Raw genomic sequence first — 16,976 nt, forward strand, 5'->3', positions numbered from 1 at the left:
GTGTCCTTTCTGTGGGGCTCTGCATGGATTTATGGATTGCTGGCTCTGAGACAGGCAGGCCTGCTCTCTCGAGGTCTGAAGGCATGGAATTGCAAACTAACCTAAATCTGGTCAGCTAAACTGATCAATAGACCACTAAGTAAATGATATTACGTTATCTGGGGCACCTTCCTCCTCCAATTGGTGCTTGCTCCAGCTTCTTGTTTCTTAAGCTATGTCTTGGTAAGTCCATGCAAGCAGGTAATCCTTTAGAATTCAGGATCTACTCAGGGGTCATAAGGTTTTAGGAGCAGGTATTTGTACCAGTCTAAATCCTGTGTTTGCTTGGTTGTGCTAGAGTGAGGTGCAGCAGTGGATTGCTGCTCTGCCTTCTGCCCTTGCTGTCTCTGCAAAAGCTGCAAGCACTGAGCGTGGTGCAGGATGGCTTAAATTACCCCAGTGCTTTGCTTCAGCATGGATGAGTCAGAGCTGTGAGTTCCCATTTATCTTTCTGAGCACAGTAAAAGCAATAATGCACCCACCTCAGTGATCTATGGGATGTACTTCCCAGGTTGCATCAGATTTGCCTTGGCTTTAGTTGGAAAATGCTGTTTAAAGGCCAGCACAGCTTCAAAAATCTGCAATGTACCACTTGCTTTTTAAAGATAGATGCCTCTAAGTGTCCTGGAGTGCAGCATTACTTACCATGTCAGACAAATCCAGTTTCTGGCTTCTCTGGGTAAATATTAAAGGTCTGGTGACATCACAAGGAGCTTGTTCCTGCTCCTTGGTGCAATGTCTGCGCTCCAGTCTGGCTTTCCTTCACTCAGAGCAGCTGGCGATGGACCTTTGCACTGCTCAAGCCACAAAGCTGTCTGTGATTGCAGCCAGATTGCTGTGTCAGGGAGGGTGCCTGCCTTGTATTTTGTGGTGTTTCAGCTCAGGATGCTTTCCCAGAGAGGAGCTGTGTGGCAGGTGCTGTGTTGTTGAGGAAAATGCAATATAAATCTGTTTTTGTTGCTCAGTGTCCCAAGATGCGCCGCTATGCCTTTGAGCTGAAGACAATAGACAAGTACAGCCACTACCTTGCAGCTGAAACTGAGCAGGAGATGGAGGAATGGCTGGTAACTCTGAGGAAGATCATTCAGAGCAATACTGAGGGTTTGGTGCAAGAGAAGAAAGATGCTGTGGAGTCTGTGCAAGGTCGGTTTGTAAACAAACACCTCCCTTCTACACAGGATACAGGCAGGGTGCCTGGAGAAGTGTATGCTGTACTGAATTTAAATCAAGAATTGTGGCTGACACACAGTATCATGCAAAGGGGCTTAGTATAACACAGATGATAGTCTGAGGAATAAAAGTGGAAGGAAATGTGACCCTTCTTCTGGAAGGGAAATCCATGTCAAAGTTTCAAGGCTCCTGGAAAATTGGCTCTGTGAAGTTCTGCTTTGGACAGACCTAGCAGACTGTAATAGTACACTTTGATACTGGTAATGCATGGAAAAACCTTCCACTCCGAAGGAATGGAAAAGTCTCTGTAAACTGTTTCTGTGCTATTGTTAGCAAATACTGCAGGATGCTTTCTGGCAGAGTGCTGCTCCTGCAGTTGTTTTGAACATCTGTTTCTGGTGTCCTTGCAGATGATGAATCGAGCACGCAGGGAAAGTCAGAGAACATCCTGGAGAGCCTGGAGAGAAGCATGCATCCAGAGCTGATGAAGGTATTGTGTTTGCAGGATCACTCTCCCCACCCACAGCTACTTCTGTCCAGCTTATCTGGGAGAGGGATTTTCTGCTTTCTGTGTCTCCAGCCCTGGGCAGGCACCAGGTCCTGGTGGGGTCTCTGTTATCCCACCTGTCTGTCTCACCCATGGTTTGAGGCTGCGTGTTCCTCACCTCCAGGTGTGGTTGCCTGCTTCTGCCTGCTTTTTCCTTCAGCACAGCCACATCTCTGCACTGTCCTTGCACCGTGGCAGTGCTTTGCATCAGCTCATGTATCACAAAGGCAACCTGAAAAATAATTACTTTGTTTTGATTCAGTTCTTTCCCAATAGCAAGTGTTTGCCTCTGTGTGGCCAGGCACTAATATCAATGCCTTCCTTTGTCCTAGTATGGAAGAGAAACAGATCAACTAAACAAACTGAGCAGGAATGACGGAAGACAAAACATCTTTTCTTTTGACCCAGAAGTCCAGGTAAACACTCCCACATTTCCCAGTGTGAGGTTTTGTTCACTGTGGCACCTCCCTTGTCCCCTTGCATGGCCACAGGGTTTGCCTGCAGGAGCAGCATGTTTTCCAGTGCAGAGCAGAAGTGCAGCCCATATTCCTGCCAGAGAGAGCAGAATGAGGTGTCAGTGCTCAGGAGGTAGCTAATACAGGGAAGAGTTGCAGCAGCCCCACACATGGCCTCCCTCCAGCTTTGCTGGCATTCTTATGATGCATCTTGATGTTGCTGGATTTCAAACCAGTTTTTTTCTGGGGCTCTGAGAGGTTCTCATGCTTGCACGAAGAAGCAGTAGAAGACGTGTTGCATGGATGGCTGCAGTGCTGCATGGGCTCAGCACATCTGGTGCAGGGAGCAGTGGTGGTGAGGCCATGGCAGGGGTTTGCAGGGAGAGCCTCAGTCTTCAGGGAGTTTTCAAATGTAGGGACAGAGAAACTGGAAGAAACCCTGTGGTGGTCTGGTGCCCTGGAGTAGGGGCCATTGTCTATTGGCCTGTTTTCTTCTTGGCTTTGAACTTGAATTCTCTGCCAGGGTCCAGGTGTGGGATTTCAGTGGAATGAGCTGCAATTGCTAACAGAGTTTTAGAGAGCTGTTCCAGGGTATGTCATGGTTTCTGGTTCTCCTTCTGGTTTGGCGTGTTCACACCTGTAAAATAGAACATTCTGGTTTAACAAGGAAATGCAATTAGTCTTTAAAAGGTTTAGTTGTACGAAATGAGCTTTTCTCTTGGCAATTCTTTAGAGTCTTTAACAGAAGGAAGATAAGCATCCAGGAGGCTTTTTTGTTTCCTTTTTTTTTTTTTGAGAGAAGCTCTGAGAAGCTTCCTATATTCTAGTCAGATAATAAAAATGGAAATATTGCTCAGTGTGGAGCATCAAAGATACTTCTTTTACCTAACCAAATGGTTAGGCTGAATTCAGTGCCCTCTTTCTATACCCAGAGTGCTTCATTCTGGAGTGGGTCAGTTGGATCTGCTGTAACCCCAGGCATTCAGAGTCTTTGCTCCAGTCAGTGCTGGTACATGCACACTTGTGTGCCTGGCACTAAGGAAACTGGGAGCAGGAACGTATGCAGCAATGTACTTTCCTCAGGAAAAGAAAATAAGGGAAGCAGAAATACCTGCTGGTATTTAGGGGTGTTTGGTAGCTGTCCCCAGTGCCCAGCACAGTGAGTGTGTCAAAGGCTGAGGGTCTTTGGTTGCTGTGTGGCTGCTCTTTGAGGAGGGTGGGTGCGGAGGCACAGGCCAGGGTGTGCTGGGTTGGGGAGGAGGTGATGATCATTGAGCCTGTTTGGATTTCCCAGCCAGACACTCTCTGCTGTTTCTAGCCATACCAGTTACTGCTGTGCAGCTGGATGGACCTTCCATTTGAAATGTTGTTTACAATCCCACGTGTGCCTTGTCTGTATTTCAGGCACAGGGGCCATCTCTAAGCTGGCCATACCTTCATGGTTGAAGGCACTTTTCTGGTTGTTGTCTTGTGTTCCGCTTTCTTGCCGAGCTCTAAATGGTGTTTGGGAAGATCCCCTGGGTTACAGCAAAGCAGGAGGGAACTGAAATCATTCTGAGGTTTAGTTTGCTATGCTCTACAAAACAGGTTGCTAAAAATTGATACAAACCCATGAATCCATGTCCTGAATACCTTTGTGTAGCACCATCAAATTGCACTCATTTGTGAATGTCTTGTACCTTTCAGACCACTTAAAAAAATTGATAAAGATAGAATTGGCAGTAATATGATCCCCTAACATTATTCAGGGGGTTGTTTTCTTTTTTAATGAGACCAGATGTGTTTGTTTGCTGTCTAGAGACTCGATTTCTCGGGGATTGAGCCAGATGTGAAGCCTTTTGAGGAAAAGTGCAGCCGGCGCTTCGTGGTTTGCTGCCAGGACTTCTCCCTCAACCTCCTCGCTCAGCTGAGTGACAGGGCAGAAGAAGGACCCACCAACGTAAGGGGAGCTCCAGCATGTCCTGCTTTGTCTTTTTTCCTCTCGCCACAAAGAAAATACCTAGGCAAATTAACCTGTGTGGTTAAAATGATCCCATTTTGCCATGAGCACCAGTGGGACCTGGACAGGCAGTGACTGCTGGCCCAGAGTCCGAAAATGTGTTTGGGCACACCAGCAAACACCAAAAATGTGTTTGATGATGTGCCTCAGCCTGCTGGGAAACCTGTGCTTCAGGGGCACAGGGAATGAGGACTGTGTCTCTGCCAAATTCTGCATCCCTGTGAAAGTCCTGTTGGTAAATGATTAGGCTCCGTCCTCAAACCACTCAAGGCTGTGTTTTGTTTCCCCTAATGGCAAGGGATTTCCCTGTTCTGGAACCTTCCTCTGACTCCTAGCCTAACTCTATTCACAGTCACTTTTTTATATGCATTTGTTATTGTGCCAAAGTTGTGCCTTAGCCTAAAAACCCTGGTATTTTCTGAGCCTCTGATGTCTGTAGGCAGCTATCACATGTCACCTCAGCCTTTGTTCTGCTGGACTGAGCAGACCAGTCTCCTCCAGTCTTTCCTCCCAAAACAAATCCCTGCTGTCACCTCCTGTGCTTGCTCTGGCTGGAGTCAGCCCTTTCTGCAGGGGTGCAGGGCAGGCAGAGGCACCAGCACTGCCCCATCTCTGCTGATGCTGCCCTGTCTGATGCCTGGGAGAATCACAAAGGCTTTTTTGTGATGGTTTCACATTGGCAGCTCACAGCTCTGAGACACAACACCAGGCTCAGTAACTCCCAGCAGATGGATGCATTGCTAATAGCAAAGATTCTTGTTATCCATCCTTAATCAGGTCCAGAGTGAGACTTAATCAGCACATTTTCAGCATTGATGTAATGCCTCCAAGTCATGCTGGAATGTCTTGGGCATGCTACAGTTTTATCTTCAGGCCTGCATTTTTATCTTTCCATGGATGCACGCCTCCTAGGATGTTTGAATTAGAAATACATGAATTATTGCCATTTGCCTGGTGTTGTCAAGGTCAGTAGCTACAAAGCAGTTGGCAGATTTTGCACATGCATTTCCTCAGCAGTGTCAGCCCTGTATTTGAGCTCTCCTGGCTGGGAGAGCTAACTTTCCTCCTGGGATAGCATCTGAGGAGCATTTTGAGTGTCACAGTTGAGCCATCCAGAGCTGCTGGACTTTGGAAAATAAATATAGTGATCTTTAGTAGGTGATCATAAACACTCTTAAGCTGATTTCCTATTGCAAAATGATAAACAGCTCCAATAAATTGAGCTCATCTTTTCTTCCTGACTTCATAGTTTACCACTTAGGTAAAAAACATATGGATATATTTCCTTATATTTCATATAGCTGTGTTCAAACTGACTAGATCAAAATGAAAGAAGGTGCAGGAAAAAGTGGATCTGTATATTTATAAAGCAAATAAACATGGATTATATGTCACTATAGTGGATATTTTTTGCCCCTGATGAGGGAGAAATGGTGAGGAGGACTCCATCTTATCAGAAGGCTAATTAATTCCTTTATTATACTATGTTATTCTATATTATATTACATCTATTACATTACATCTAAACTGAATCTGCCAAGCACTCAACTGCTCACACTGCCCAGAATCTCGTGGCTGTCACTCGACAGTCCCAACACACACACACGCCTGTCCCTGATAGGCCAAGGAAACAAAACACCCTCACTTTGGGTAAACAATCTCCAAACTGCATTCGACTTTGGCACAAACACAGGCAGAGCAAATGAGATAAGAATTGTTTTTCTTTTCTCTGAGGTTCAGAGGATGTGAATCTCAGAAATATTCTTGGGAAGTTGTGCCTTGCTTTTCTCTGTGAAGAGAAATGTAGCTACACGTCACAGTTCTGTAAAATGCTGGTGTACCAAAGTAAGGGAACAAAGAGGAGCAGAAGGTTCCTAGTTTCCTTGTCAGGGAAAGCAGTGCTGTTGATACTCTTGAGCCTGAGCTGTGCATTTTTTATGACACACATATTCAATCCAATTTCCAGGTTGAGCCCTTTTTCCTAAGCTTGGCGTTATTCGACCTGAAAAGTAACTGCAAGATTTCAGCTGACTTCCACGTGGACCTGAACCCCCCCTGTGTGCGGGACATGCTGCAGGAGGGCTCAGAGCCCAGGGCAGAGGGAGCCCCAGGGCAGTGCCCTGGGCAGAGCCTGCTGCACGGCGTCCCCGAGTCCTGCCTGCGCTACATAAAACAGGTCAGTGCCTCCCCTTCTCCCCCTTCTGTGCCACTGCTGGGGCTTTCAGTGACTTTGAAGTGTGTTGTTATCCTCTGTGTGGTAGCCAGAAGCCAGCTTTTCTCCTGAGTTCTGGTCAGTGTTGAAGTGGCCGTGCAGGTCTCGCTGGCAGTGATGGGCAAAGTGCAGGGAGAGTTTTCCAAGACTTGGCCATGCTCAGGCCTGGTGAGCCCCTGTGGCCCATCCCCAGGGCAGGGTGTGTGTGGGTGTGGGAAGGGACAGTGGGAAGATCAGGCCAGACCCTGTGGTGCACACTGGGGTCCTGCAGTGACAGCTGCTGCCTCTCTGTTGCAGGGGGTGTTCTCCGTGACCAACCCACACACAGAGATCTTCCTGGTGGCCCGAGTGGAGAAGGTGCTGCAGGGCAGCATTGCCCACTGTGCAGAGCCCTACATGAAAAACTCAGACCCTGGGAAGGTACTGGCTGGGGCAATGGGTGCATCAGCTGAGAGATGCTGTCTGCTGCTGCTGCAGGGGGTAGAGGGGGATGAAACATGGGTTGTTCTGCAGCTCTTCAGTTCTTGCTGGCAAAAGCAGGCTTTGTCCATTCTGCTTGCACTGTTCCCAGGCTGGCTTCAGCTGGGCTGTCCTGGGAGACTTGGTTCCTTCCCGTGGAAAGAGGCAGAGGATTGGAAAGAACCAAGCATTTGGGGCCTGACCTTCCCCCATTACACTTCAGCAAGCCAAAGCCTGGGCTGGGCTGAGAGGAGAAAGTGGGATACTTCATCTCCAGAATGAAGTGTCTGCATGGAATCATAGAATCCTGTATCTTGGAAAAACCCTATAAGATCATTGAGTCCAGCCATTAACCCAGCACTGTCAGCTCCACCACTAAACTGTGTCCCTAAGCACCACATCCACGTGTGTTTTTAACACCTCCACCACTTCTCTGGGCAGCTTTTCCAATGCTTGACAACCCTTTGGGTGAAGAAATTTTTCCTGACATCCAAGAGAGCGGCCCTACTGTTTGACACCAGCTTCAGTGTCTGCATCCATGTGGAGCTGATGCTGCCTTGTTGCAGCCAGTCAAGAGTAGTTCCTGAAAGGTCAATTATAGAATACCTGGTAATGATGACATTCCCTTGGCACACTTTGTGAGTCTGTATAGGATGAGCCAAGTGCAGTCAGTTTTAGAAAATACACTTAACACCTTTTGGCAAATAGAGCACTAATAAATACCCTGGCAGTTCAATCCTGAGGAGGTTTACCATGACTGCCCACAATGTTTGCTGCTGCTTCGCAGGCTGACAGCTGTGGGTGCTGTGAAGGGACACACGGGGATGTCTGTCAGCTGCACTGGTGCCTGGAGCAGACAGAGATGCTCCTCCCTGGAGACTGCAGCTCCCTTCACTGCTGTGCTGGGGCAGCATCAAGGCCTGGCACCTTTGACCTGCCTCTCTGTGTTTTGCAGACTGCCCAGAAGGTCCACAAGGTGGCCAAGCAGGTGTGCAGCCGTCTGGGGCAGTACCGGATGCCCTTCGGCTGGGCTGCCAGGTCAGTGCCTCACCTCGGGCTGGGCTCTGCCCACACTGGGAGCTGCTGCTGCTGCTGCTCAGAGTGACCTGGGACATGGTTGGGAAAGGGGCCAAGTGGCTGAAGTCAGTGAGGTTGCAGCTGAGGGCAGAGTTTGGTTCCAACTCCCGAGAAAGAATTGGGATTGGCCTGAAATGCTCTATCTAGAATTAGAAACAAAATATTAAAAAGTAAACAGTGCTAGGGCTGGGAAGGCAGTAACCTTCCTACTGACCTGCAGCTACTGCTGTCAGGGCAGAACATTTCTAGGGATAAAATACACTGTCCCATGCTACCAAGGGAATCACTGCAGAAATTCCCTCCTAGCACCAGCCACTGCCAGGGACAGGATGAAAGCAGAGGCCTTCCCAGCCTGGCAATGGCAATCAGATGGGTTTGTTTTCTATCTTAAACTCTGCTTTAATTAATGTTCTTGGGAATGGCTGGAGGTAGTGATCCCATTCCCTTGCTGTTCTTTTACTGGGACTCATAAGTGTGTCAGTGCTAACTCTCTTAAAGCTCAGTCAGAGGAAGGCAAGCTCATCTACTGCCTCCTAGTGCTAAATTGCATTTGGTGCTGGGAATGACGTGGGAGCACAGGAAGCTGTCACAGCAGCTGGAGTTTGGGGGCATAGTGCTTGCAATGTGTATTTTCGAACTGGGTGTCCCTGTGGTGCCGGCTGCTCACCTTTGAGGTGGTGGGTTTGGGATGCAGCTGGATGGACCCTGGCAGCCAGCACTCAGCCCTCTGCCAAGGGGATCCTCCCCTAATGGTGGGCTCTGGGTGGGCATTGACTTAGGCTGGCTCCAGGTTTGTTCCTGCTGGGTAAAGAGCTGCCTTTGGAGCTGAGTGGGCTTCTGCAGGGAGCTGTGTTGCTCTGCATTCCTGGAACATTTCCCCTGTGGGTCTCAGAGGAAAGTGGTTGCACAGAAGTGGAGTGCAGATGCTTTAATGTTCTTATTATACACAGACACCTATTAATTTCAAGGGCAGAGATTCTGGTATTCATCCAGGGCAGAGTCCAGTCTCCTGCTCTGATTCCAGGAGGAAGCTAATGCATTTCTCCAAACTGGTTTTTATTGTGCTCTCCTTTCCTGGGAGGATTTCTGTGCTCTTGACCCCATGTGCAAGTGGGAAGGTGCTTTACCACTTGGTGTTAGTGGGAGGGGATGGAAGGGTGTTTGTGATTGTGGACCAGGCTTGGAAATGGGCTGAATGTGTCCTGACCTGGCTGGAGAGAGGGGAATGGATAATGATGTCCCAGCGATTTCATGTGACAGCTGCAGCCTGGGTTGGGTCTAAGCACCAGTCAGGGTGGGAGAACAGTCAGGCCTGTGGTGCTGGGAGCAGTCAGAGGCCAGTGAACCCCTTGCCTGACGAGCATGAACTGCCTTTCAGATGTGTCAGAGACCTCAGTGTCTGTATATTTACCAACATTTAGAAAATACACCTCTTGGTTTCTGCAGGCCAGTTTTCAAAGACTCCCAGGGCACTCTTGATGCTGATGGAAAATTCTCACCCCTGTACAAGCAAGACAGTGGCAAACTCTCAAATGAAGATATGCTGAAGCTTTTAGCTGAGTATAAGAAGTAAGTGCAAGAGACTGGTGCAGGGGCTAGGCAGACATTTTAACATATATTTTTAAACAGTTAAGTGTAAGCATGAGACAGCAATTTCTAAAATATTTGGAGGGTAGCAAGAAGTGCTGATGATGTGCTCTGCACCTGAGCTTTCAAGGTTCACACTCTTGTTCCTCTCTCCCTAACACAGACCAGAGAAGACAAAACTGCAGGTCATTCCAGCCCAGTTAAATATCATCATCAAAGACATCCCACTGGACTTCACAAGTAAGGATCTTGGATCTTAACAGAAGTGCTGATGGCTTGAGCCTCAGGAGTTAATGCTTCTAGGGGAGATTTTGCTGTTGCATTAACAAGAGTATCTCAGGGCTGCCATCAGAAATGAGTAATTCAGCACAGCCACTGACTTGTAAGTCTTTCTGATGCACTCTGTGGAGGAGATGTGGTCCAAGTGCAGAGATTTATCTGAGGGATTGATCCTCTCTACATTTTGGCCATCACACCCTAAATCTGAAGGAAGCCAACTGCCTGCTTTTGCACCAATCTCATATGACATTTTTGATCCATAACATTGTAGGGTTTTACAAACATGGTCAGTGTGATTCTTTGCCTTGCATTTAAAGAAACTGAAGCAAAGAAAGGACTTGTGATGTGTTCAGTGTAATTCCATGGGCTTTTGGCAACTCCTGTCACAGGTTATGTAGTCTAATCTCCTGTCCAAAAGGCTTTTCTAGTGGACCTAATTTACTCAGTTCTTATTCTCTTATAGATTGTTTCACAGCTTCTTACATTCCTATAAAACCCTTTGAGAAGGGCTGTGAGGACGTTGCAGTTGAAGTGGAGGAGCTTGTCCCAGAAGTTGCAAAATACTGTTACCCCTTCACTGTCTACAAAAATCACCTCTATGTCTACCCCCTGCACTTGAAGTATGAGAACCAGAAGGTGTTTGCAAAGGTGAATGACCCTGGGATTGATCTGGGGAGTGACATGGGGAGTGACCCTGGGAGTGATCTGAGGGGAGTTACCTGAGGGGGAGTGACCCAGAGAGTGACCCAGAGAGTGACCTGCAGCCAGGCTTGGTGTGGGCCAGGGTGATTGCTGCTCATGCTCCTGTTCTCCCCCATTTCAGGCAAGGAATATTGCTGTCTGTGTGGAGTTCAGGGATTCAGATGAAGCTGATGCCAAGCCATTAAAGGTGGGTTAACGTTACCTTTTAACAGGGCTGCCATTTTGGGTGCTCTGTACCAGCCAGGCTGAGCAGGGCAGGAGAAAAGCACTGAGTTTCCATGGTCACTGGTTTAATTTGGCCAGCTGATTTCGGGTGGCAGGACCCCGAATTCAGCTCTGCTTTTGTGTTTGCAGTGCATATATGGCAAGCCCGGGGGCCCTCTGCTGACCACTCACGCCTACGCTGCCGTGCTGCACCACAACCAGAGCCCCGAGTTCTATGATGAGGTAAAAGCAACCTGGGAAACAGCAGATTTTCCTGGATGTTACAATGCCAAGGGGCTTTTCAGGACACCTCTTTTTCCAGGGCTGGGTGAAATATGGGTAAAGATAATCAGCAGCCCTTTGCCTCAGCAGAAGGGCTCAGCACAGCCAGAGCCTTTGTCAGTTTTTAATGTCAGTTTGTTTGCTGCTGTCTCTACTGTCACGCTTTGTGCACTCCAATCACACACCCCCATTAATAAGTAATGTTGCAAATGTGATGGAAATGTTAGGAGTTGTTTAAGGTGGGTAAGAATGTATCTTGTGTAACTGCATACAAAATAACATTTGTGAAATGAAGTAGAACTAAAATACTACTCCACAACTAAAAATACAGTCTGATCTATCATGATATCATTTTAGATTAAAATTGAGCTTCCAATTCACCTCCATCAAAAGCATCATTTGCTTTTCACCTTCTATCATGTCAGCTGTGAAATTAATACAAAGGCTACATCGAAAAAACAAGACACCGTTGAAACTCAAGGTATGTTCAATGCTTAAATTACTTCTGTTGGAGTGTAAAAGGCCAAGATAAAACAAATGTAGGGACATGAAAAAAAAGTGATTTACATACCAGCCTATATGAATTTTCTTTTCTAAAAGCAACCTGATATGATATTGTAGGTAAAAAATGGAATAAACTCCATGGTTTTAGTTTACATTAAATCTTAAATTTTTGCTGCAGTCTGACAGCTCTTTCTGTATGTTCCTGACTTGACTTGCACAAATGTGCTGTTGTCAGGCAAGTTACCAATATAAACTTGCTGTGAGATCAGGGTCTCAGGGGCTGATCCTGGTAGCACTGGGCATGTGCACACCTGGGTCCCACTGGTTGGGAAGCCTCTCCCTCCATGCAGCCCTCAAAGGACCCTGACCATGGTGCACAGCCATGGCTCGTGCACTGTTCCTGCCCCTCACACCCACGCCCGCTCTGCGCTGCGTCCGAATTTGGTTCGCCAGCTAAAAGGTGCTTTAGTGACACTGCTGTGGTTGATCCCTTGGATGTCCTGGGATGAGCCAGAGCTGTTTTTGAGCTGGGCACGTCCCAGTGTGTGTGCTGACCCTGTGCCTGGTTGCCTTTGCAGTGGGGTTCTCCTGGGTGCCGCTGCTGAAGGACGGGCGCGTCGTGCCCTTGGAGCGGCAGCTGCCCGTGTCCTGCACCCTCCCCCCCGGGTACCTGGGCCTTCCAGACTCAGACTCACGCAAGGTAGGGTGCCATCTGAAATTCTGAAATGGGCCTGAGTGGGAAAGGAGGAGTGTCTTTGTCATATTTTCTGAAAAATCCCTTCGCCAGGATTTCTTCTCCTGAGAAGCCTCAGAGAAGAATGAAAACAATAATTATCTGATTGCTTCTCCCTGTTTTGCTGCTTTGGAATGTGGTCTGGAGATTGTCTATCCAACAGCTGGTTGTTCAATTGGTTTTATGGGAATTGTTTTGACTTAATGACCAATCACCATCCAGCTGTGTCGGGACTCTGAAAGCAGTCACAAGTTTTCATTGTTCATTCTTTGTAACCTTTTGTCTGTATCCTTTCTCTATCCTTTAGTATAGTATTAGTATAGTATTTCTTTAATATAATATAATATCCTAAAGTAATAAATTAGCCTTCTAAGAACATGGAGTCAGATTCTCAATTTCTCCTTCATCCTGGGGACCCAGAAAATACCACAGAGGAGGGAAGCTGAGCTTTGTTACCACTGTAAATTCTGGGTTTCTGTTGGTGCTTTGCTCAACTGAAAGCATCTCTACTGCAGGACACTCCCAAAGCTTAAAGTTCCTAGGGGTGGGAGGCAAGACCCCTTTAATTCCACTTTCTCTGGGTATGCCAGTTGCAGAGGGTGGCAGGCTGGGCTGTTGCAGATGGCACAGATCAGGAGAAGAGCCTGTGCTCTGTGTGCCTGTTTTCATGGGGAAGGTGGTGTTTGTGCTGGGGGGGGACCCTTTTTCCACCCCAGCCAGTACCTTCTGAGCAGGTGTCTGCACAGAGCCACCTTCTCACCGCAGTCTGAAACCAAGTACTTGGATGTTGTCTGTTCACAGCAACCCAGCATGGATGCAAAGTGGGTGGATGGAGCAAAGCCACTGTTTAAAATCAGAATCCATTTGGACTCTACCATTTACACCCAGGTAAGTCAAACACTTTTAAAACTTCCAGCACAAAGGAAGAGACTGCTGTGTCTCTACTACAGCTAAGCCATAGGTGGTGTGGGAAAGAGGGCCCTGGTACCTGGTTTGCAAAGCAGCACTGAGCTATTCCTGAAGCACATGGCTGGGATCTGCTCCTTGGCTGGATGGGGTGAGATTATTGTGTGACTGAATGAGCCTGGGGAGAGGCTGATGTTTCCTTGGCCAGTTGCACTATAACTGGCAGGACCAAGGAAACATTTGAGCAAATGACCTGCTTCAGTGAGGCAAAAGAGAGACCTGGTGGATGTGAGAGGTTTCCCCAGACTGTAGAATCATTAATGTTGAAAAGACCTCTAAGATCATCGAGTCCAAACTAGTATTAGACTTTTTATTAAGTTTTTAAAAAAAACATTCTCTGACAGCAGCAGACACAAGAAACCAGTCCTGGTTTCCCTTTGAAAGCAGTTCAGGCTGTTTTACCAGGTCCTGCTGTGTTCTGCTGTCTTATGGTAGTGATGGACTTCCCAAAGTTTCACGTGACGTGCAGCAAAGATCCCCAGCACATCCTCTAGGGCTGTCCTGTCAGCACTCCTCCTGGGGGAATGCCCTTGGCTGGATGCCATCAGCTTCATTTACATTCCAAAAAATGGCTTTCAGCATCTAATTCTGTTTTTGGAGATTTACTGGCTCTGTATAACACTGAGAGCAGCATAGTAGTTATGCTTCCTCCCAAATTACATTTCCAGATGCTTTTCAGAGTTAAATAATCCAGTAATTAAATCTAACCTTGGAGGAGGAGGGAGAGTAAGAGGAAGTAATGGGATGGACAGTAGGAGGCTGGTGAGGCAGTTTCTGTGAGTTGCAGCTGTTGGGAAGGTTTCTGTTTCTCCAGACCAGTGTTCATTGGGGATTGGGGTTTAGGGTAGTACAACCACAGCAGAATTTTAACACTGCTGGAAGTTTTGTGCTTAATATTGAGGTTAGTTGGGAGGCAGGGGCTGAGCAGGGGATGGGTATGTTGGAAAAGACAGAGCAGTCCTGGGAGATGGCAGCTGGGCATCTCAAGTGCCATGGGGACATGGGGTTTGCTGGGGACATGGTCCACTGCTGCAGGAAAGTCACCAAATTTCCAAGTGCAAGCAACAGAGTAGGGGCTGACAGATGTTGAGGCTGCTGAACTGAACTTGTTTGTCTTTTCCAGGACATGCACTTGCACAAATTCTTCCACTACTGCCAGCTGGTTCAGGCGGGAGCTAAGGAAGTGCCAGGAGAGCTTGTTAAATACCTAAAGGTGAACAGTGCCTGTCGCTGGGCTTCATTTGTGTTCTTACAGACTGTCAGCAAACACCCAGAACCCTGCCCTGTGGGAACACACCCCTGCTAGGGCCAGTGCATTGTGCAGTACCCTTACTTTTGCTGTATCCTGTCAGATGGGCTAGGATTTAAATTAAATGTTTTTTCATGTCCCTACATTCATTTTATCTCGTCAGACGATTTTCTGTGTGCTGCTTCCCTCTGCCTTCCACAAGGGATAAAACAAGCAGTCAGCATTGCTCTGCCATGCTCAAGGCAAAGCTCTCCTGGTGCACTCTCACACCCTTGCTGCTCTAGCTTTGATTCAGCCCTTTAAACTCTAGCACAGTTCCTTGTTTTCTGGGAGCCCATTCGAAATGCGAGTTTTTATTTCCAGGCTGAAAAAGATACATGAGATTATCAGCCAGCTAAATGTGAGCAGAGGTGACCTATGACCTAGACCCAGCTTTTTGGAAATCACTGCAGCATGAGTAAGGGCTTTGGAGCAGGTCCAGCAAGGGCTTCTGCAGGGAATATTATTCTTGGCTGTTTACTGTCCTTGTTTCCTTCCATAACTGCCTGTTTTTGAGAGTGGTGCTGTAGCAACAGCTCCACTTCCAGTGGTGGGGATGTATCACCACAGGGTTACTTAATATGTGTCAGATAAGGTATAAATATTTTAAGAAATAGAAATAATAGCAGGTTTTAAAGCCAAGCACTAAAATCACAGTAGCTTTGTTGTGAGCATTTTGCCAGGTCCCAGCCCTGCCAAGCCCCAGCAGCCTCACTGCAGCCTTCAGACAGGGAGATAGGTATGTGCTAACCACAAGTGAGGGATTCTTAACCACCACCACCACCTCAATAATTTCAGTAATTTAAGTAGCTAGATACAGATTTAAAAACCTTTTGTTAGATTTGCAGGTTTGAAAACTGAAAATGAAACATGCTATCTTTCCTAGACTCATATCACGAGCTTCAGGCACAAGAGCTCTGAGAGTCTGGTGGAGAGCCTGTGCATGAGACCATCCTGACCTTCACCAATTGCCTTAAACTCCATTTTCAATAGCAAGCTATGCTCTTTGAAAAGAAAAGTCTCTCTGAAAGTCATTGGGCAGCAGTTTTTCATGCTCCAAAGGCATTTGTGGAAATGGGACTTCAGAAAACTGGCACAAGTGATGAGAAGACTTAAGAGCAAAACTTAATATCTGAGCTTTTCAAATCAGATTAGTAGCCTTTGACCTCTAATGAAGTCATATCTGCCTGGACACATCTGAGAGGAGGATTAATACCTGCCATGAGTGATTTGTATTGCTCCCTGAAGGTTTTCAGCTGGGTTCTGTCGGCAGGTCCTGCTATGGGTCCCAGTTTTCCTGTCCTCCAGTGGGCTGAAGCATTTGCACACCCTGAATCCTTTGTTGTCCCATTGCCACAGAAATGTCTGAGGACTGTAAATGTTTAACATCTGCAACACGTTGAACTAAAAGTGTCTGTGTTCTGAACATTTGTTTTAGTGTTTGCACGCCATGGAGATCCAAGTAATGATTCAGTTTCTACCTGTAATTCTTATGCAACTATTTAGAGTCCTCACAAACGTGACGCAGGAGGATGAAGTAGCTGTCAACTGCACCATGTGAGTGCTGGCTGAACCTTCCAGTGACAAATGCAAGGCCACAAATGGCAAAAGCAGGGTCTGGTTTCCCAGGGCAGGGTGCTAAGTGACAGCGCTGGCTGTCCCCTGCTGCTGTCTTCCCCTGGATCGTGTGGGTGGCATGGGGGCATTGTGGGGCTCTTCTCCTGGGGGTGGTGTGAGGAAAGACATGGTACTTTAAAGATATTCCTGGTTTGTTTCTCAAAAGAGAAAGGGTTCGGTGGCTCTGGGAATTGAGTTGTCTTATCAAAGAGCTGCAGAGTGCCCAGGTGTGTCCCAGCTGCAGGCAGCAGATGTGGGGAGCAGTGTCCTGGTCTCATCCCGGCACGCCAGTCCCTGGGGCTGGGATTGCTCCTGGGGCTGCTGTGGGGCTGCTGCAGCTCCAGCTGTGCAGGCTCTGAGCTCCAGCAGCCCCGAGAGGGCAGCAGCGACCCGGGCAGCACTGCAGGAGCTGCAGCCAGGGCACCTTCCCTGCAGGGAGTGCAGCCAGGGCACCTTCCCTGCAGGAGCTGCAGCCAGGGCACCTTCCCTGCCTGGCACTGGCAGCGACCCCTGGATCCCAGAGATGCACTAAAACACACAGAACATGCACCTTCCTCCCGTGGTGCTGCCTCAGAGCAGTGCTGCCTGCACAGGGGGTGGTAGATGTCACCCTCCTCTGGTCCCTCCATGTGCCAGGAGCATCCTGCTCCCATGGAACTGGAGGCTGAGCCCCAGTCCCCAAGGATGTGGTGCCTGTTGCAGTCACAGCCCTGCCCCATGTGGTGTGGGTCATGAGAACTTCTCCTCTGTGGAGCGCTGATTTCCACTCTGTTTGAAGAGGGTGAGGACAGGGCAACAGGTGACCGCACCTGTTGGGTGACCAGCTCCCACCTTCATTTCCAGAGATTTTTATCAA

General features: G+C 47.9%; 1 protein-coding gene across 3 annotated transcripts in view; it reads left to right on the forward strand.

Annotated features, from left to right (window-relative positions):
- The window catches only part of DOCK11 (dedicator of cytokinesis 11), a 75,636-nt gene that overhangs the window by 23,927 nt on the left and 34,733 nt on the right, over window positions 1-16,976 (forward strand). For all 3 annotated transcript variants that reach the window (XM_030967508.1, XM_030967506.1, XM_030967507.1), the window contains exons 8-24: window positions 1,005-1,182; window positions 1,620-1,699; window positions 2,089-2,172; window positions 4,010-4,150; window positions 6,177-6,386; window positions 6,720-6,842; window positions 7,837-7,919; window positions 9,405-9,527; window positions 9,709-9,785; window positions 10,288-10,472; window positions 10,648-10,713; window positions 10,881-10,973; window positions 11,370-11,493; window positions 12,095-12,216; window positions 13,051-13,137; window positions 14,339-14,428; window positions 15,942-16,060. In XM_030967508.1, the coding sequence (XP_030823368.1) occupies window positions 1,005-1,182; window positions 1,620-1,699; window positions 2,089-2,172; window positions 4,010-4,150; window positions 6,177-6,386; window positions 6,720-6,842; window positions 7,837-7,919; window positions 9,405-9,527; window positions 9,709-9,785; window positions 10,288-10,472; window positions 10,648-10,713; window positions 10,881-10,973; window positions 11,370-11,493; window positions 12,095-12,216; window positions 13,051-13,137; window positions 14,339-14,428; window positions 15,942-16,060 (1,985 nt within the window). The remainder of the gene's footprint in view (window positions 1-1,004; window positions 1,183-1,619; window positions 1,700-2,088; window positions 2,173-4,009; window positions 4,151-6,176; window positions 6,387-6,719; window positions 6,843-7,836; window positions 7,920-9,404; window positions 9,528-9,708; window positions 9,786-10,287; window positions 10,473-10,647; window positions 10,714-10,880; window positions 10,974-11,369; window positions 11,494-12,094; window positions 12,217-13,050; window positions 13,138-14,338; window positions 14,429-15,941; window positions 16,061-16,976) is intronic.

This window comes from Camarhynchus parvulus, chromosome 4A (genome assembly GCF_901933205.1).
Source record: "Camarhynchus parvulus chromosome 4A, STF_HiC, whole genome shotgun sequence".
Classification (NCBI taxonomy): Eukaryota; Metazoa; Chordata; class Aves; order Passeriformes; family Thraupidae; genus Camarhynchus; species Camarhynchus parvulus.